The sequence below is a fragment of the Nerophis ophidion genome, linkage group LG19, assembly GCF_033978795.1.
Source record: "Nerophis ophidion isolate RoL-2023_Sa linkage group LG19, RoL_Noph_v1.0, whole genome shotgun sequence".
Classification (NCBI taxonomy): Eukaryota; Metazoa; Chordata; class Actinopteri; order Syngnathiformes; family Syngnathidae; genus Nerophis; species Nerophis ophidion.
The window spans coordinates 39550186-39571003 of record NC_084629.1 but is presented as its reverse complement, the minus strand read 5'-3'; the positions used below and the strand labels follow the sequence as shown (position 1 = coordinate 39571003).

General features: G+C 46.8%; 1 protein-coding gene across 1 annotated transcript in view; it reads left to right on the top strand.

Annotated features, from left to right (window-relative positions):
• Positions 1-20818, top strand: part of LOC133538371 (titin-like) — a 263574-nt gene that overhangs the window by 159317 nt on the left and 83439 nt on the right. Inside the window, exons 145-171 of the mRNA XM_061879957.1 lie at positions 33-214; positions 410-539; positions 610-800; positions 902-1331; positions 1459-1764; positions 1834-2015; positions 4984-5113; positions 5208-5359; positions 5460-5607; positions 5678-5843; positions 5918-6069; positions 6164-6460; positions 6618-6917; positions 6998-7312; positions 7398-7546; positions 8166-8316; positions 9085-9366; positions 9463-9765; positions 9855-10157; positions 10233-10514; positions 14199-14386; positions 14471-14582; positions 14712-15014; positions 15087-15395; positions 19205-19486; positions 19589-19888; positions 19993-20286. Coding sequence (XP_061735941.1) covers positions 33-214; positions 410-539; positions 610-800; positions 902-1331; positions 1459-1764; positions 1834-2015; positions 4984-5113; positions 5208-5359; positions 5460-5607; positions 5678-5843; positions 5918-6069; positions 6164-6460; positions 6618-6917; positions 6998-7312; positions 7398-7546; positions 8166-8316; positions 9085-9366; positions 9463-9765; positions 9855-10157; positions 10233-10514; positions 14199-14386; positions 14471-14582; positions 14712-15014; positions 15087-15395; positions 19205-19486; positions 19589-19888; positions 19993-20286 — 6339 coding nt within the window. The remainder of the gene's footprint in view (positions 1-32; positions 215-409; positions 540-609; positions 801-901; positions 1332-1458; positions 1765-1833; positions 2016-4983; positions 5114-5207; positions 5360-5459; positions 5608-5677; positions 5844-5917; positions 6070-6163; positions 6461-6617; positions 6918-6997; positions 7313-7397; positions 7547-8165; positions 8317-9084; positions 9367-9462; positions 9766-9854; positions 10158-10232; positions 10515-14198; positions 14387-14470; positions 14583-14711; positions 15015-15086; positions 15396-19204; positions 19487-19588; positions 19889-19992; positions 20287-20818) is intronic.

Below are 20818 nucleotides of genomic sequence, written 5' to 3'. Positions count from 1 at the left end.
ATACTCAAATGTGTCCCCTTGTGATTCCACAGTTCCACCAGCGATTACAATTCTGAAGTACTTCAAAGGCAACGCCATCATTGTGAAGAAAGGCTCTGACGTTGACATTCCAGCTGAAGTGAAGGGACTTCCTCTTCCAACACTCAAGTGGATGAAGGACGACGAGGAGCTGGACAAACCAAACAGAGAAATGATGACAATTGAAACGGAAGAGGTCATTAATTCATAAATTGGATTCAGTGTCCTTGATGTTTTTAAAAAATGGAAATTCATGTAGCCACACTTGAACCTTGAACCGCTAAAAATGCACAAAATGAATGATAACCCTTGTTCCCCTTGGATTGTGAACATGTTGATACCGGCACATTCAGATCCACAATTCTAACACAGCAATATTTTCAATTACCAGGTCAATCGTACCACACTGAGGACGACACTATCCTTGCCAAAAAGCACCAGACAAGACACAGGCAAATACAAACTGCTGGCTGAAAACTGCCACGGAAAATCTCAGCACATAATCCGCGTGGAGATCTTGGGTATGAACTTGATCGGAGGCAAGCCGCGTAAATTGCAAAGTAGTCTGAGCTGATTTACTCTCGTCCGCAGACCGCCCTCTTCCCCCAAGGAATATTGTTGTCTCTGACATCAAGGCTGACTCGTGCTACCTGACCTGGGATGCCCCGGAAGACAACGGGGGCAGTGAGATCACAAACTACGTCATTGAACGCAGAGATGCCAGCAAGAAAAAATCCGATTTTGAGGCAATGACCTCCAACCTCATTGACCGGCGATTTGGGGTGAATTGAGCTGCGATGCATGCAAACTGAACCGCAAGAAGATGCACTATTGTCACTATTTGCTATCATACAAACTGATTGTCGGTCATTTGCCCATTCAGGTCTACAAACTGACTATGAATGGTACGTATCAGTTCAGAATCAAGGCAGAGAATAAATACGGGCTCAGCGACGGCTGTGACTCAGAGAAAGTAGAACTGAAGGATCCATTTGGCCTACCCGGACCGCCACGCAACCCCAAGATCGTTGCTGCCACGTCAAACACGATGACTCTGACTTGGGAGCCTCCGCTCGACAACGGCGGCGCCACAATTCAAGGCTATTGGCTAGAGAAGAGGGAACGTGGAGCTGTGTACTGGGCGCGAGTTAATCGCTGCTCCGTCACCAAACCGGCGATCAGGGGTCTGGAGTACACTGTTTTCAAGCTCATTGAAGGAACAGAGTACCAGTTCAGGGTGGCGGCAGGCAATGCTGCAGGTATCGGGCCTCCCAGCGAGGCTACAGAGTGCCGCTTTGCTGTGGATCCATGCAGTGAGTCTTGACTTTTGTTTACTGTTTTAAAACAAGCCAACTTAGATTTCAAAAAGTGTAATGGAACGGAACACTTTTAAAGTGTTTTCGTGCCACTCGGTGACCGTTGGGTTTTTCTGGTCCTTAGACACTCCAAGCTCACCTGGATCCCCTGTGGTCAAAGACAAGACCAAGAACAGTATCACACTCGCCTGGAGTCCCCCGGAAAGGGATGGTGGCAGTCCGGTCAAGGGTTACATCGTTGAGGTCCATGAGGAAGGTTCTCCTGACTGGAGAAGGGTGACTCCTGCAGAAAAGCTCCATCAATCTACTGAGATAACTGTTCCCGATCTTAAGGAGGGCAAAAAGTGCAAGTTCAGGATTTACGCTGTGAACGCTGTCGGCAACTCTGAGCCTGCCAAGACCGCTGATATCCTGGTTCAGGATATTTTGAGTAAGTAGCTGTTTACCCATTTCCATGAAGGTACAGAAATAGTCTGTTTAATCTCTGTCTGTCCTTCAGTCGAGCCAACGGTGTCTCTGGATGTGAGCGCTCAGGACTTGTTGAACTGTAGGGCTGGAACCACCATCAAGATACCCGCCACCATCACCGGGCGTCCAGTGCCTAAAGTCACCTGGAACTTTGACGGAACAGCCGAGACTGAGAAGAAATATGAACTTCACACACTTCCCATTGACTCTGAGGTCAGACTTATTTTGACAGTTTAGCTGTGATACAAAATGACAACAGTGTAGACTTAGGTCACAGGTGTTAAACTCAACACCCGAGGGCGAGATCTGGCCCACCCCTCATTTTATGTAGCCTGGAAATATCATATGTTAATTAAGTACTTTATCTTGTTCCAGATGTATTCATTCTTTCTATTTTGACGGACAAAAAAACAATGTACTTCATGCGAATCCTTATCTTTTCAACCAGTGTTTCCTAATCTTAGGGCCAGGGTCCAGTGTCGGCCGCAAAAAATTTCTGGTACTCAGCTCTGTCACAACAGTACTCCGTTGTAATAGTTGTAATACTCTATTCCACCACTTGTGGCAGTAATGGTAATATCAAAAGAAGAAGTCTGGAGCTAAACTCATGAGACGTTTCTAAAGCGCAAAAAATATGACTAAAGTGGTGAGGCTGTATTTACATTTTCAATGGCATTTTATTGACAGTTTATTTAAGAAACACATTTATAATTATTTTGTCGGAATGTATTTATTTTAGCACGGCGGCCATCTTAGAAATGTTTTTCAGCGCAGTGGAACTTTGAAGGCTAATAAAATCAAAACCGGACCATTCATTGTCTTTACCGTAGCATAAAAAGTGCAGATGGCCTTAAAACGCCACAACAGTCAGGCACCATATGTAAGTACCCAAAATTAAGAATGTCGGACGGTTGTTTTTACGATACGCAGGCAAACCACAACTTTAAAACATAGCGGCTTAGCTACGACACCCGGCAGCCATCTTGGTGTAGACCATCACAGCCCCTCCCCCACGAATGTTGGTGCGTGCGCAACAGCAGCAGATGGTAGGAAGAAAAAAAACAAAAAAAACGTCTCCCTCACAGTGTCTGTGCATGGCGGCCATCTCTGAAATGGTTTTCAGCGCAGCGGTTCTTTGAAGGCTGATAAAATCAAAACCGTAGCAGCGATTTAAACTATTTCATCAACTTTTAATCGGAGGGGTTCAATCTCTCTTCTCTTGCTTATTTGAAGCCGAGACGACAAACGGCCTCAGAGTAGATAATGTTGGAAAAATTGCAAATTTCCTGTTGGTTTTAGCGGGCAGGTAATAGTGTATGAAATATAGGTCTAACTGAGACCTACATAGTGGGTTTTTTTTCATGTTTCTACGACGTTCCTACTGGAAGTTAGAGACAGTTTTGTCTGTGTTTTCTTCCTAGGGGGCGCTAGAGCGCAATTTTGAGTTTTGGGTTTTAGTTTTTTTAATTAGATCGCAATTTTCGCCAGTCCTGATGTGTGTGTCAAATTTGGTGAGTTTTGAAGCATGTTAAGGGGGTCAAATTACAGCTATAATAAAGAATATAATAAAGAATAATAATAAAACCTTAGAAATTCAATACGTCCTCTGTCCTAAAGGGACATTTGGTCCCTAATTACTCATTTGTGGTTAATATTTGAATGGGCCCTCTGTAGTGGAAAAGTTGGGCCCCGATGTCAAAAAGGTTAATAACCCCTGTTTTACACTTTATTACTGTACAACAATGCAACCAATATTATATGAACATACATTCCAAACGTTTTTGTAATAATAAAAATAAATACTTAAATATCTGTTTGACTTATGATTTTAAAGTTATTCATCAAATTGTTCACGGTGAATTAAAAGTAATACTTTACAGTAACAAACTGGCTGCTCATTCGCCAGAATTACATTTATTTTTAAACTATGCTAACGTTTTTCCATTTACAAGACAACACTGTAAAAAGACACTAGCAATTTTACGGTAAAATTCCGGCGACTGACCTGACAATTTTTGACGATAAAATCTATATTTCTTTTAAGGTAGTTTTGCAAAACATTTCAAGGCCTACTGAAAGCCACTACTAGCGACCACGAAGTCTGATAGTTTATATATCAATGATGAAATATTAACATTGCAACACATGCCAATACGGCCAAGTTAGTTTACTAAATTGCGATTTTAAATTTCTTGTTGAAAACGTCGCGGAAAGTCACATACTGTAAGGAAATATTAACGCTGCACCAAACACGGCTAAAAGTCATCCCTGTTCGTGGCGTAATTACACAGTATTTTGGATATCTGTGTTGCTGAATCTTTTGCAAATCTTATTTAATAATGGAGACGTCAAAGAAGAATGCTGTTGGTGGATTGCAGCTGTCTTTACCACCGAGACACAGCCGGTGTTTGTTTGTTGTGAAGCTTTAACACAGAGCGGTCAAGCGAACATGTTTTCTCTACGTCAACCAGCATGTTTTTGGATGGGGAAATTGTGATATATATTTTACCGGAGAAATCATTGGATTATTCGTCGTCCTGCAGCAGCTGTTTAAAAAGCAGCTGTGAGTTTGGCTCCTCGGCTTTTCTCTGAGACACTGCGTGTTCACCGCAGCCGTCCGACCTCGAGGTATATCTTTAAAATCTCACTAAAACACTATTTAAACAACGAGCAGATAAGGGGATCTTCCAGAATTATCCTAGTAAATGTGTCTAATTACATCTGAAACATCGCTTTTTTTTTTTTTTTTCGTAGTCCTTCACTATCAATATCCTAATTCACGAATCTTTCATGCTCGCTCAAATTAATGGGGAAGTAGTCGTTTTCTCGGTCCAAATTGGGTTCAAATCCGGCAGTGCCCGAAAGGTACCCCTGCTTAAGAAGGCACATGTGGAGGCCCGCCTAAAGTATGCCAATGATCACCTCAAAGATGATTGGGAGAAGGTTCTATGGTCGGACGAGACCAAAATTGAACTCTTACACAGGCAATTATGTAATATCATGTGGCGAATATTTTTAATTCATATATATTCACTCTTACAAGCGGCCCCTTTGAAGGCGGCTTTAACTGCAATGTGGCCCTCAATGATTAGAGTTTGACCCTTGAAGTTGTGTGCATGGTGTCCTCTGGTATTGCTGGGCTGTTTTTAAAATAATCCCAACATCAACTCTACCGCTTTAGATTCACTCCACTGACACAACCTCCCTGGTCGTCATCCCCGACTGCAAACTGAACCACGGTGGCCGCTACATCCTCAATGTGGAGAACCCCGCCGGACACAAAGTGGTCAAAGTGCGAGTCAACGTGCTCGGTGTGTAGAATGAATCAAGCGGTCCAAGATTTTTGCTGGAAAATCCACAACAGCCCGCAGTGTAGTGAAATGCCGTTGTTCTGTGGGTCCGTAGACATACCAGGACCTCCTCGGGATCTGAAGGTGAGCGACGTGACGAGAGGCACTTGCAGACTCACCTGGAAACCTCCGGAGAGTGACGGAGGAGATCGGGTGAAGAGCTACTTCCTTGAGAAGAAGACAGTGGAGGGAAAAGCCTGGACCAAGGTAACCCCGATCAGCGTTGTCATGAAAGATGCTAATCAACAGGTTCAAGTCTAGGACGCACCACGTCACATGTTAACTTACTCCCATCGCATCCACTCAGGTGAATACATCCTGTGCTGCGCAGTCCTTTGTGGTCCCAGACCTGATTGAGGGTCAGGATTACCTGTTCAGAGTCCGTGCCGAAAATCGATTTGGTTTTGGGCCGTACGTGGAAACCCCTGAGGGAACCAAAGCCAAAGATCCCATCCGTAAGTGAGCAATACGTTCAAACTGCTGCGGGATTGTTCAATTTACATTTCTTGATGCTTGTGCCTTCAGATCCTCCAGATCCTCCGACCAGACTAAAGATCCAGAGTGTGAGAAAGGCCACAGTGGCCCTCACGTGGAAGGCTCCCAAAAACGATGGCGGCTCACCTGTCACACACTACAGCGTTGACTTACTCTGCTGGGATGCCAGTGGCACTCAGAAGGAGTCTTGGAGGAGGTAAACCTTCATCCCAAAGACCTAGTCCGGTCTTCTGAGTTTCACAATTTTAAACTCTGCGCTGCCGCCTGCAGGTGCAACAGGCGAGACATCGACGTCACAAGCTTTAAGGTGGAGGACCTGACCGAGCGAGATGAATACGAGTTCAGAGTGATTGCTTACAACAAGGCTGGACCGAGCCGACCGTCTTCCACTGCTGGGCCCATTCTCATTCAGGACCAGACCTGTGAGATCTTTAGCCAGTGAAAAGCCCCTTTTTCATGCCGGGTCGACGCTAACAAATCCGATCTTTTGAATGCTTTGTGACATTGCACCTCCAGGCGCTCCGTCCATCGAGATGAAGGAGTTTATGGAGGCTGAGCAGGGCAGTGACATCAGTATCGTGGCCAAGATTCGTGGCTGTCCATTCCCAACACTCACCTGGTACAAGGCGCCGCCCCACAAGACCGATAAAAAGGTGGAGGTCTGCTACGATGAACACATCAACAAGATGGTGTCGGACGACAGCTGCACGCTAGTGATACAGCAAGGGAAACGTCCTGACACCGGTCTCTATACACTGGTGGCCTCCAACAGCATTGGCAAAGCGTCCAAGGAAATGAGGCTCAATGTGCTTGGTATGCTCACTGACACCATCATTCTACACCCATGTATATGTGTGAGCTTTAAAACGGATGAAAACCACATTACTCCCAAGTCAACCCTTGCCCTAACACAGTTTCTTGTCAAATATCCAGAAGGATGAAATGTTTTGGATGTGTGTGCTTCCCCCAGGCCGCCCTGGTCCTCCCTCTGCTCCTATTAAGTTTGAAGAGGTTGGCTCTGAGAGGATCACTCTATCCTGGCTGCCACCAAAGGACGATGGTGGTTCCAAAGTCACTAACTACGTCATCTGGAGGCGTGTGGCCAACAGAAAGACCTGGGTCCCCGTCACCAGCGAACCCAAAGAACGCGTTTGGACGGTCGAAAACCTAATGGAGGGCCACGAGTATGTGTTCCGCATTATGGCCCAGAACAAATATGGCGTTGGAGAACCACTAGACAGTGATCCAGAGGTGGCCAGAAATATCTACAGTGAGTCAATTTGCATTACTATTGTCGCATGAGGTGAAATGAAAAACTCTTGAGACCAAAACCGTCAATGTGTCCTCCAGCTGTCCCTGGCCAGTGTGAGAAGCCAACCATATCCAATGTCAGCCTGGACTCCATGACTGTGAACTGGGAGGAGCCTGAGAATGATGGTGGCACCCCGATCACCGGTTATTGGTTGGAACGCAAGGAGACCACGGGTAAACGATGGAGCCGTGTCACCCGTGACCCCATCCGCCCCATGGGTCTGGGTGAATCGTTTACAGTGAGCGGACTGGTTGAGGGCTCTGAGTATCTGTTTAGAGTTATTGCAATCAACGCTGCGGGACCTGGACTCCCCAGTGTCCCGAGTGACCCCACGTTTGCAAGAGACCCCATCTGTACGTCCTCACCGACATCTTGTGTAGTCAGATAAACAAAGGGTGTGGTTGTTCTTCGAGTAACCTTCCTATCTATTTCCTCTAGCCCCACCCTCTCCTCCAACACCAAAGGTTTCAGATTGGACACGGTCCACCGTGGATCTGGAATGGATCCCGCCACTGAAGGATGGAGGCTCCAAAATCATAGGCTACTGGGTCGAGTACAAGGAGGAGGGCACTGAAGCCTGGATCAAGGTGACCAAAAAAAACCCCATCTTCTCCTGCAAAATGGAAATATACTTTTCTTTCTTGCCTAGCAGTGTCTCAAATTTGCTGAAAGACTGTATCTGAAGATGACAATTTTTTTCAAATTTCCTGACTTGTTTGTTGAGAACGTCGGCTAGATTTACTGTGCACTAGAACAGCGATTCTCTAACTGTAGGGCTCCATCTAGTGGTACGCCAATAAATCACTTGATTAAACCGCCACGCTTGAGCATTAAGTAAAGCTCCTTTACCGAGGCTGGTTAATGGCAGTCAGAGGGGTTGTGTGGTCACAGGTTCGAGCCTGGACTTTTGCATGGTTTAACCACACAAGATGACCTTAACATTGACATGGTAGATCCACAGAAAGTCCCGGTTCAAATGTACCATGGATCAGTCTTTTAACAAGCCTAATTTTTGGGCACTTCAGACGTTTGCTCCGGTTTCCCCCACAGCTCATTTTAATTTCCAGTCATCCTAATTGACCGACACAAGATCTATATGTAGTTCCCGGGCGCTACGTAGAGACTGTTGAGAGTCCTCAATAGTTTCTGCCTGGTCCAAATGTATGTACTTGCAAGAGACAATTAGGTATTCTGTTTTTGTTTCAGGCTAAAGATACTGAAATCCGAGGTACCCGCTTTGTGATTGCCGGATTGAAGACCGGTGCACAGTACAGGTTCAGAGTCATGGCCTTCAACCTTGCTGGTAACAGTGAGCCAGGCGAAGTGCCAGAGGCGCTTACGGTCAATGATAGAAGCGGTAGGTCCAACAAGAATCATTTCAATATTTGGTTCAACACTAAGTGTGTACTTGAACTCCTCCACTTGGGGCAGGGTCTCCTCCCTGCCCCAAGTGGAGGAGTTCAAGTACCTAGGAGTCTTGTTCACGAGTGAGGGAAGAGTGGATCGTGAGATCGACAGGCGGATCGGTGCGGCGTCTTCAGTAATGCGGACGTTGTACCGATCCGTTGTGGTGAAGAAGGAGCTGAGCCGGAAGGCAAAGCTCTCAATTTACCGGTCGATCTACGTTCCCATCCTCACCTGTGGTCATGAGCTTTGGGTCATGACCGAAAGGATAAGATAATGGGTACAAGCGGCCAAAATGAGTTTCCTCCGCCGTGTGGCGGGGCTCTCCCTTAGAGATAGGGTGAGAAGCTCTGCCATCCGGGAGGGACTCAAAGTAAAGCCGCTGCTCCTTCACATCGAGAGGAGCCAGATGAGGTGGTTCGGGCATCTGGTCAGGATGCCACCCGAACGCCTCCCTAGGGAGGTGTTTAGGGCACGTCCAACCGGTAGGAGGCCACGGGGAAGACCCAGGACACGTTGGGAAGACTATGTCTCCCGGCTGGCCTGGGAACGCCTCGGGATCCCCCGGGAAGAGCTAGACGAAGTGGCTGGGGAGAGGGAAGTCTGGGTTTCCCTGCATAGGCTGTTGCCTCCGCGACCCGACCTCGGATAAGCGGAAGATGATGGATGGATGGACTAAGTGTGTGTTCTCAGACAGTTTTATGCTACCCTTTCCGTTTAGTTGCCCCTGAGATTGATCTGGATGCCTCAGTGAAGGAAAGGATCGTGGTCCATGCTGGTGGCGTGATCCGGATCATCGCTTACGTGTCAGGCCAGCCATCACCAGAAATCTCCTGGAGCAGAGATGGAGCAGCACTGCCCCCAGAGGCCAATGTGGAAACAACAGCCATTAGCTCATCTTTGGTCATCAAACCATGTGCCAGAAGGCATCTCGGCATCTACACTCTGACTGCCAAGAACTCTGCAGGGGAGAAGAAGAAAAACATTTCCGTGGATGTGCTGGGTGAGACATTAGATGAAAGATTTAGTTTATAGGAACCCCCGGAGGTTGTAAGATTTGTTTATCGGCATTTAAATGTGCTTCGGCGTCCCCTGACAGATGTCCCTGGGCCCGTCGGCATCCCCTTGACGGCCGAGAACCTGAGCAGCGATTCCTGCAAGCTCAACTGGTATTTCCCAGAGAATGACGGCGGCTCACCCATCAGCAACTACGTGATACAGAAGCGTGAAGCCGAGCGAAAGGCCTGGACGTCGCTGTCGTTCACCGCCAGCCGACAGAACGCTGTGGCTACCGGCCTCACCTCAGGCAAGGCCTACTTCTTCAGAGTAGCCGCCGAGAACGTCATCGGCATGGGACCCTTCATGGAGACGTCAGCCGAGATCATCATCAAGGAACCGATGAGTAAGTGAACTGCAACTTGGGAAGAACTGTGATTTACGGTTCTTTTAAGAATCCGAAATATCTAACCCCGTGGGTCTTCACTTGTTCAGGTGTGCCCGACCGACCTGAAGAGCTCGAAGTCACTAAGGTCACGAAAGATTTGATCAACGTCTCCTGGAAAGCACCCAAGTTTGATGGTGGCTCTGAGATCACTTCGTACGTCCTGGAGGCTCGCATGATTGGCAAGGACAAGTTTACCAGATTGACGAAGGAGAAGCTGATGGAGAGGAAGTACACTTTTGACGGACTGAGGGAGGGTGACACCTATGAGTTCCGGGTTATCGCCGTCAACGAGGTTGGACCGGGCAAGCCGTCGTTCTGCACCAAACCAATCACCTGCAAGGATGAACTAGGTTAGCTCAGTAGCTTAAAAGTAGTCCCAACGGGCAATTCCGATAACTTACTGACGTGATTTGTACTTGTTCCAGAGCCACCAACCATTGAACTGGACTTCCGTGACAAGATCGTAGTCCGAGTTGGTGAAAGCTTCATGCTGCAGGGCCGGTACACCGGCAAGCCCTCCCCTTCCATCGTGTGGTACCGAGACGACGAGGAGCTCAAGGCTGACAAACACGTCATGTTCAAGAACACGCTGACCTCCATGTCGCTGGGTTTGATGAAGGCCCAGCGCCAACACAGTGGCCGTTACATGGTGGTGGTGGAGAACAGCAGCGGGTCCAGGAAGGGAGTCTGCAACGTCACAGTTGTCGGTATGAAGCGGAACCTTACCCTGACCTTTAGTCTTCATAGCTGACATTTAACACTTTGACAAAAATATAAAAACCAAATTGAGAATCCACCAGGTGAAGCAATTCCTGAAGGACTTGCGTGTGAATGCTCCAATGATGGCAAGCACGGTGGAGGGGGGGTTAGGGCGTCTGCCTCACAATACGAAGGTCCTGAGTAGTCCTGGGTTCAATCCCGGACTCGGGATCTTTCTGTGCGGAGTTTGCATGTTCTCCCCGTGACTGCGTGGGTTCCCTCCGGGTACTCCGGCTTCCTCCCACCTCCAAGGACATGCACCTGGGGATAGGCCCCTCCCACTTCCAAAGACATGCATTTGGGGATAGGCTCCTCCCACCTCCAAAGACATGCACTTGGGGATAGGCCCCTCCCACCTCCAAATACATACACCTGGGGATAGGCCCCTCCCACCTCCAAATACATGCACTTGGGGATAGGCCCCTCCCACCTCCAAATACATGCACCTGGGGATAGGCCACTCCCACCTCCAAAGACATGCATTTGGGGATAGGCCCCTCCCACTTCCAAAGACATGCACTTAGGGATAGGCCCCTCCCACCTCCAAATACATGCACCTGGGGATAGGCTCCTCCCACCTCCAAAGACATGCACCTGGGGATAGGTTGATTGGCAACACTAAATGGTCCCTAGTGTGTGAATGTTGTCTGTCTATCTGTGTTGCCCCTGTGATGAGGTGGCGACTTGTCCAGGGTGTACACCGCCTTCCGCCCGATCGGAGCTGAGATAGGCTCCAGTGCCCCACGCGGTAGAAATGGATGGATGCTCCAATGTTGAAGTTGAACTGAAATCCTGAAATTTTTTGGGGAGAATTTTTGAAGTAGAGCACACAATTCTCAAACAGTCTGAATTTTTTTCAAGTTGGAACAGTTTGGATTAGATGAAAAATTAGTGGGGGTTGTGGATATTGGAAGAAGGTCCCATTCTTTTCAGCGGGAAAAGCGGAATTTTTTCGGAAAATGGTAAAAAGATACTTGAATGTTCTGAATGAGTTGAAATGGTCGGTGTTGGAATTTTTCAAATCGGTTGAGAAATGTTCAAGTAGTGACATGTTGAATTGAGAAATGCCATCCATTTTCTACCGCTTATTCCCTTTTGGGGTCGCGGGGGGCGCCGGCGCCTATCTCAGCTACAATCGGGCGGAAGGCGGGGTACACCCTGGACAAGTCGCCACCTCATCGTAGATGTTGAATTGAGAAATGGTATTACGGAATTCCAGGAATTTGGGGAAAACCAGGAAATTTGGGGTTGAAGTGGGTTGAAAAATGTGGGAGAAGTAGTTTCCAGAAAATAGGGCTTTGGAAAACCAGGAATTCTGGAAAATCCTGGAGTTTTTTGAACTTGGAAAAAGGTTAGTTTGAATTTCCAGAATGGTGTTGAAGGTGGAAGGGTTTGGATCGGTCGAGAAATGGTGGAAGTTTGAAAAGGGCCTATCCATTTTTGAATTGAAAATTTGTCCCACAAAACCAGGAATTCTGGGAAATCTGGGAATTTTTTGGAGTTTGTCAAGGGAAAGCCTGCGGTTCTCCAATAGGCTGAACCGCCTGAAGTTGGAACGCTTTGAATCGGATGAAGAATGTGGAAGGTTGAGCGCGCCAAAACGTGGAGAAGTAGAAGAAGAAGAAGTTTAATTTGGAGCATTCACACAATAATGAATAGATGAATTATTGGTGAATAAAACCATTTGTTGAAGCATTCAGACAACAATCCACTTCATCCAGTAAAACTGTATTTAATGTTGTCATTATGTTGGTACTTAATGAATACTTAGGTCTACTACACTACCGTATTTGATGTTGTCATTATGGTGGTACTTAATGAATACTTAGGTCTACTACACTACTGTATTTAATGTTGTCATTATGGTGGTACTTAATGAATACTTAAGTCTACTACACAACTGTATTTAATGTTATGATGGTGGTACTTAATGAATACTTAGATCTACTAAACTACTGTATTTAATGTTGTCATTATGGTGGTACTTAATGAATACTTAGGTCTACTACACTACTGTATTTAATGTTGTCATTATGGTGGTACTTAATGAATACTTAGGTCTACTACACTACTGTATTTAATGTTGTCATTATGTTGGTACTTAATGAATACTTAGATCTACTACACTACCGTATTTGATGTTGTCTTTATGGTGGTACTTAATGAATACTTAAGTCTACTACACTACTGTATTTAATGTTGTCATTATGGTGGTACTTGAAGAATACTTAGGTCTACTACACTACTGTATTTAATGTTGTCATTATGGTGGTACTTAATGAATACTTAGGTCTACTACACTACTGTATTTAATGTTGTCATTATGGTGGTACTTAATGAATACTTAGGTCTACTACACTACTGTATTAAATGTTGTCATTATGGTGGTACTTAATGAATACTTAGGTCTATTACACAACTGTGTTTAATATTGTCATTATGGTGGTACTTAATGAATACTTAGGTCTACTACACTACTGTATTTAATTTTGTCATTATGTTGGTACTTAATGAATACTTAGGTCTACTACACTACTGTATTTAATGATGTCATTATGGTGGTACTTAATGAATACTTAGGTCTACTACACTACTGTATTTAATGTTATCATTATGGTGGTACTCAATGAATGCTTAGGTCTACTACACTACTTTATTTAATGTTGTCATTATGGTGGTACTTGATGAATACTTAGGTCTACTACACTACTGTCTTTAATGTTGTCATTATGGTAGTACTTATTACTTAATGAATACTTAGGTCTACTACACTACTGTATTTAATGTTGTCATTATGTTGGTACTTAATGAATACTTAGATCTACTACACTACCGTATTTGATGTTGTCTTTATGGTGGTACTTAATGAATACTTAGGTCTACTACACTACTGTATTTAATGTTGTCATTATGGTGGTACTTGAAGAATACTTAGGTCTACTACACTACTGTATTTAATGTTGTCATTATGGTGGTACTTAATGAATACTTAGGTCTACTACACTACTGTATTTAATGTTGTCATTATGGTGGTACTTAATGAATACTTAGGTCTACTACACTACTGTATTAAATGTTGTCATTATGGTGGTACTTAATGAATACTTAGGTCTATTACACAACTGTGTTTAATATTGTCATTATGGTGGTACTTAATGAATACTTAGGTCTACTACACTACTGTATTTAATTTTGTCATTATGTTGGTACTTAATGAATACTTAGGTCTACTACACTACTGTATTTAATGATGTCATTATGGTGGTACTTAATGAATACTTAGGTCTACTACACTACTGTATTTAATGTTATCATTATGGTGGTACTCAATGAATGCTTAGGTCTACTACACTACTTTATTTAATGTTGTCATTATGGTGGTACTTGATGAATACTTAGGTCTACTACACTACTGTCTTTAATGTTGTCATTATGGTAGTACTTATTACTTAATGAATACTTAGGTCTACTACACTACTGTATTTTAATGTTGGTCTACCTGAAGAGCCATGTTTTTTCTGAGGTGAAACAAGTTTGAGGACCACTGCCCTATGGCATGCATCAGTTTTACGGGTCAATGATGCGACTTGCAGTTGATTGTCAGGAGTCAGCATGCTTCTGTTGTCACCCAGACCGGCCAAGTCCTCCAGTGGGACCGGTGGTCTTTGACGAGGTACATCGCGAATACATGGTGATCTCCTGGAAACCTCCTCTGGACAGCGGCGGAGTCGAGGTCTCCAACTACATCATTGAGAAGAGAGACACCAACAGAGAAATGTGGACCACGGTCACTTCAGCCTCCACCAAGACCACATGCAAGGTTAGTCCCGTGGATCACTTCTCACATTTGTTTTCTGAAAGTTTGAGCATGCGGCCCCAAAACTGAAATTATTGTCTCTCATAGATCCCTAAACTGACAGAGGGCAGGGAGTACATCATGCGGATTTTTGCGGAGAACATGTACGGTATCAGCGACCCACTGGAGTCCGAGGAAATGAGAGCCAAAGATCTCTTCAGTAAGTTGTAGACAAAAGCCTTCCTATCTAAAACCTGTGTCATTCGAGTAGTGGATGACAGTCTTTGTTGGCCCCATCTGGCAGTTCTGGAAGTTTCAACTGATTCTTTGGTCTGTGACCCTTCCGCAGGAGTCCCAGAGGCCCCTGAGATGCCAACCGTCCGAGAAGTCTACGCCACCAACGCTCTAGTTCTGTGGAACAGGCCTCGGGACGGAGGCAAGCCCATCACCAACTACATCCTGGAGAAGAAGGAGACGGCCGCCAAAAGGTGGTCAAGGGCCACAAGAGAACCCATATACCCTGCTACGCAGTTCAGAGTCCAAGACTTGGTGGAGGGCTGTGAGTACGAGTTCCGAGTCATGGCCGAAAATGAGTTGGGAATCGGAGACCCTAGTGTCCCCTCAAAGCCCATTCTTGCCAAGGATCCCATTGGTCAGTGTCTTTTAAAGGACTCGTCTTCGTCGTACCCCGGCGGCGGAATAACACCCGATCTTTGTTTTTTAGTGCGGCCCAGTCCTCCGGTCACCCCCGAGGCCTACGATAAGACAAAAGACTCAGTCAGTCTCAGGTGGAAGACGCCTCGTCATGACGGAAGGGGAAAGATACTCGGCTATCTTGTGGAGTACCAGAAGCCGGGATTGGTGGACTGGATTCAGGCTAATAAGAGTCCGGAGGAGTGCCCTGACCTGAACTATGTGGTGAAAGGGCTGGCTGACGGCCAGGAGTACGCCTTCAGGATCTACACCGTCAACGCGGCGGGGAAATCGGACCCGGCCCATGTTAAAGATACCGTGAAGGTCCATGACAGACTGGGTACGACTTCTCTTCGCGTTTGTTTTCACAGAACTTTTACTGTTTTGATCAAATTAACCTTTAAGGTTAGTTTAAAAAACAAAATCCCAAATGAAATGATAAAAAGTTGTTAGGAAAGCGAGTGACTAGGGATGCATACCCAGCACCTGTATTTTTTGGTACCGGTTCCTAAGTAGGTCGGTCCATTGTGATACCGCTACTGGTATTTTTTGGTTCGACATAGTAATGACACACTACGATCAGCTTTGAATAATGACAAATAAGGAAGCAACACCACACAAAAATCAGAAACAACTTACCGTCCAGCCGGTAGGAGGCCACGGGGAAGACCCAGGACACGTTGGGAAGACTATGTCTCCCGGCTGGCCTGGGAACGCCTCGGGATCCCCCGGGATAGCTAGACGAAGTGGCTGGTGAGAGGGAAGTCTGGGCTTCCCTGCTTAGGCTGCTGCCCCCGCAACCCGACCTCGGATAAGCGGAAGATGATGGATGGATGGATGGAACTTACCGTATTTCCTTGAATTTCCGCCGGAGTGCTAATTGATTTAAAACCTCTTCTCACTCCGGCACTTACCATGCGGTAAATTTAGGCCTGCGCTTATAAATTTGAGTGTGATGTAAGGATACCATGATGAAAAGCACATTTAATTAAAAAAAACGTTATTATGGTCTTACCATTACTTATAAATGAAGTCCATGCGCAGCTCCTTTTGATCAAAAGCATCGATAACTTGTTTATAGAAGTCTTCCTTATCTTTCTTCAGTTTTAAAAGTCTCTCTGTCTCTTCCTTTATTACCTCCTGCTTCAATTGAAAGTCCAGTTTAGAAAACTGTTTTATTTTGGATATGTAATCCTCCATGTTAAAAGTGCAAGCGAGAGGAAAAAATAAACACGCGCTTGTTGTCACTTCTTCTGCAGCCGAGTAGTCGCAAGAAGGATCACTAGCGCCCTCTACCACCAGTCGTTTAATGACTCATATTTGACACACGCAGCTACGGTATATTAATAAAACATAGCTGCTTACTGTTCTTTTTAGCATATTCAATAGCTTGGACCTTAAATCCTACTGAATAGCTCTTAATCTTCTTCCCTTTATGCGATTTCAAATGATTGAAATCAGCCTCCTCCATTTTGAAAATGATGACAGGTGAAGTGTCACTCGTGACGTGACGAGTTTGACCCGGTGGAATTTCTAGACATGCGCTAATAAAAATAATATTTTGCGAAACGAGTTTGACCCGGCGGAAATTCTAGGCATATGCTAATTATTTGGCGAAACGAGTTTAATCCTGAGTCAGTGGTGAAGTGAAGTGAATTATATTTATATAGCGCTTTTTCTCTAGTGACTCAAAGCGCTTTACATAGTGGAACCCAATATCTAAGTTACATTGAAACCAGTGCGGGTGGCACTGGGAGCAGGTGGGTAAAGTGTCTTGCCCAAGGACACAACGGCAGTGACTGGGATGGCGGAAGCGGGGATCGAACCCGCAACCCTCAAGTTGCTGGCACGGCCGCTCTACCAACCGAGCTATACCGCCCCAGTGGCGGTAATGCTAAGCATGCGCTATTTATTTTGCGAAACGAGTTTGACCCGGCAGTAATTCTAGTCAGGTGCATACTATATACCCGGCGGCAATTCAAGGAAATACGGTATTTCCTCCTCAAACCAGGACTCTGTGGGTTCCGTCCGGTACTCCAGCTTCCTCCAACCTCCAGAGACATGCACCTGGGGATAGGCCCCTCCTACCTCCAAAAACATGAACCTGAGGATAGGTTGATTGACAACACTAAATGGTCCCTAGTGTGTGAATGTCTCTGTCTATCTGTGTTGGCCCTGTGATGAGGTGGCAACTTATCCAGGGTGTACACCGCCTTCCGCCCGATTGCAGCTGAGATAGGCTCCAGCACCCCCCGCGACCCCGAAAGGGAAGACGCGGTAGAAAATGGCTGGATGGATGGATATATATTACCGATAAGAGTGCTGATAAACACCAATATCGATAAGGGTATCGTATCGATAAAATCTTAACGATATACATTGGGCAGCACGGTAGAACCACGGGTTAGTGCGTGTGCCTCAGAATAGGAAGGTCCTGGGTTCAATCCTGGACTCGGGATCTTCCTGTAGTTGCATGTTCTCCCCAGGACTGCGTGGGTTCCCTCCGGGTACTCCGGCTTCCTCCCACCTTCAAAGACATGCACCTGGGGATAGGCCCTTCCCACCTACAAATACATGCACCTGGGGATAGGCCCCTCTCACCTCCAAAGACATGAACCTGGGCATAGGCCCCACCCACCTTCAAAGACATGCACCTGGGGATAGGCCCCACCCACCTTCAAAGACATGCACCTGGGGATAGGCCCCTCTCACCTCCAAAGACATGAACCTGGGCATAGGCCCCACCCACCTTCAAAGACATGCACCTGGGGATAGGCCCCTCTCACTTCCAAAGATATGAACCTGGGGATAGGCCCCACCCACCTACAAATACATGCACCTGAGCATAGGCCCCACCCACCTTCAAAGACATGAACCTGGGCATAGGCCCCACCCACCTTTCAAAGACATGCACCTGGGGATAGGCCCTTCCCACCTACAAATGCATGCACGTGGTGATAGGCCCCTCCCACCTACAAATACATGCACCTGGGGATACACCCCTCCCACCTCCAAAGACATGCACCTGGGCATAGGCCCCACTCACCTTTCAAAGACATGCACCTGGGGATACACCCCTCCCAACTCCAAAGACATGCACCTGGGGATAGGCCCTTCCCACCTACAAATACATGCACCTGGGGAAACACCCCTCCCAACTCCAAAGACATGCACCTGGGCATAGGCCCCACCCACATTCAAAGACATGCACCTGGGCATAGGCCCCACCCACCTCCAAAGACATGAACCTGGGCATAGGCCCCACCCACCTTCAAAGACATGCACCTGGGGATAGGCCCTTCCCACCTACAAATACATGCACCTGGGGATAGGCCCCTCCCACCTACAAATACATGCACCTGGGGATACACCCCTCCCAACTCCAAAGACATGAACCTGGGCATAGGCCCCACCCACCTCCAAAGACATGAACCTGGGCATACACCCCTCCCAACTCCAAAGACATGAACCTGGGCATATGCCCCACCCACCTCCAAAGACATGAACCTGGGCATAGGCCCCACCCACCTTCAAAGACATGCACCTGGGGATAGGCCCCTCCCACCTCCAAATACATGAACCTGGGCATAGGCCCCGCCCACCTTTCAAAGACATGCACCTGGGCATAGGACCCACCCACCTTCAAAGACATGCACCTGGGCATAGGCCCCACCCACCTTCAAAGACATGCACCTGGGCATAGGCCCTTCTTACCTCCAAAGACATGCACTTGGGATAGGCCCCTCCCACCTCCAAAGACATGAACCTGGGGATAGGCCCCTCTCACTTCCAAAGACATGAACCTGGGCATAGGCCCCTCTCACCTTTCAAAGACATGCACCTGGGGATAGGCCCTTCCCACCTACAAATACATGCACCTGGGGATGGGCCCCACCCACCTCCAAAGGGGATAGGTTGATTGGCAACACTCAATGGTCCCTAGTGTGTGAATGTTCTCTGTCTATCTGTGTTGGCCCTGTGATGAGGTGGCGACTCGTCCAGGGTGTACGCCACTTTCTGCCCGATTGCAGCTGAGATAGGCTCCAGCACCCCCCGTAACCCTAACAGGGACAAGCAGTAGAAAATGGATGAATGGATGGATACATCCCTAGTCATGACTATTCGTTGAAATCCTGCTTTCCTTCACAGAGGCGCCAGAGTTGCTTCTAGATGCCAACATGTCACGTGACCATCTGGCCATGCTGGGTACCGACATCACCCTAAGTGCTACCATCAAGGGTGTGCCGACCCCCACCGTCAGCTGGAAGAAAAATGACGGCGAAATGCCGTCCCACATCACTGTTGCTGTCACCTCCACCGGCAGCAAGGTCTTCATCCCCAAGTGTGTCCGCCCCGACTCGGGCAAATACACTCTCATGGTGGAAAATGCCGCCGGAAAGAAAACGGCGACCGTGGACGTCCTGGTTCTGAGTAAGTCAAAGACAGCTTGACAGAGAAGCGTTTGTTTTTTCTCCCTTACAGTCTTATCTCAAGTTGCAGCAACACTACTTAACCTCAAGTCTCTTTCATCAGACAAGCCATCGCCTCCAAGAGATCTGGTAGTCTCTGAGGTGACCAGGGAGTCTGCATACCTAACTTGGAAAGCCCCAGAGGACAACGGTGGCGCCATTATCTCCAATTATGTTGTGGAGAAGAAGGATGTGGCCGCCGAGCAGTGGGTCCCGGTCTCCGCCTCCAATAAGAAGCGGAGTTTGATGGCCATGTATCTGATGGAAGGAATCCAGTACCTGTTCAGAGTTGCAGCCGAAAACCAGTTTGGGAGGAGCGACTATGTGACAACAAAGACGCCCATCAAGGCCGTCGATCCTCTCTGTGAGTCACCATCTATATCTACGTACTCGTTCTGATGCCCTCTGTAATCTGCATACAATTCAAAATACCAAGACCAAAGTACCTGAAGTCATTTTACGTTTTAGATCCACCCGGCCCACCAAAGAACTTACACCACACTGACGCAGACAAAACGGAGGTGTGGCTGGAGTGGGAGTGGCCCGATCGCGACGGTGGGAGCGAAATCACCGGCTTCATCATCGAGCACCAGGAAGAAAATCAAGTGGATTGGGCCCCTTTCAAGACAGTTTCCAATAACCACACACACGTCACAGGTCTGAAGGAAGGCAAGACCTACCGCTTCCGTGCGATGGCTCAAAATGCTATCGGTATTAGTCGCCCTGACACCAGCGTCCCCGTCACCTGCCAGGAGAAAACATGTAAGACATTATTAATATGGACATTTAAAGCTATGGTTCAGGGGTAGGGAACCTAGGGCTCTAGAGCCAGATGTGGCCCCTTTGATGACCGCATCTGGCTCTCAGATAAATCTTAGCTGACATTGCTTAAAAAAAAAAAACAGGAACTTAAAGAGTCCAAAGGACAAACAGCACTTGGCCAAACAAAAACATGATCAAGAGACATGACATTAGATTCATTATTGATTAGCTTCAGAATAACAATGTTATTAAAACGAATAAGAGACTTATTATACTCTAAAAATGTTGGTCTTACTTAAAAATGCACGCAAGGCATGAAACAAGTCAGCACAAGGCGACTGACTGGCAAAGACGAGCTTAAATACTGCCTCTGATTAGTGCTCGGGAAGCAGGTGAGCAGGCGTTTTGTCCACCAGAGACAGGTGGACAAAATGAGTAACCAAGGAAACCAGACAAGGGAGTGGAAAAAAACAGGAACTTAAAGAGTCCAAAGGACAAACAGCACATGGCCAAACAAAAACATGATCAAGAG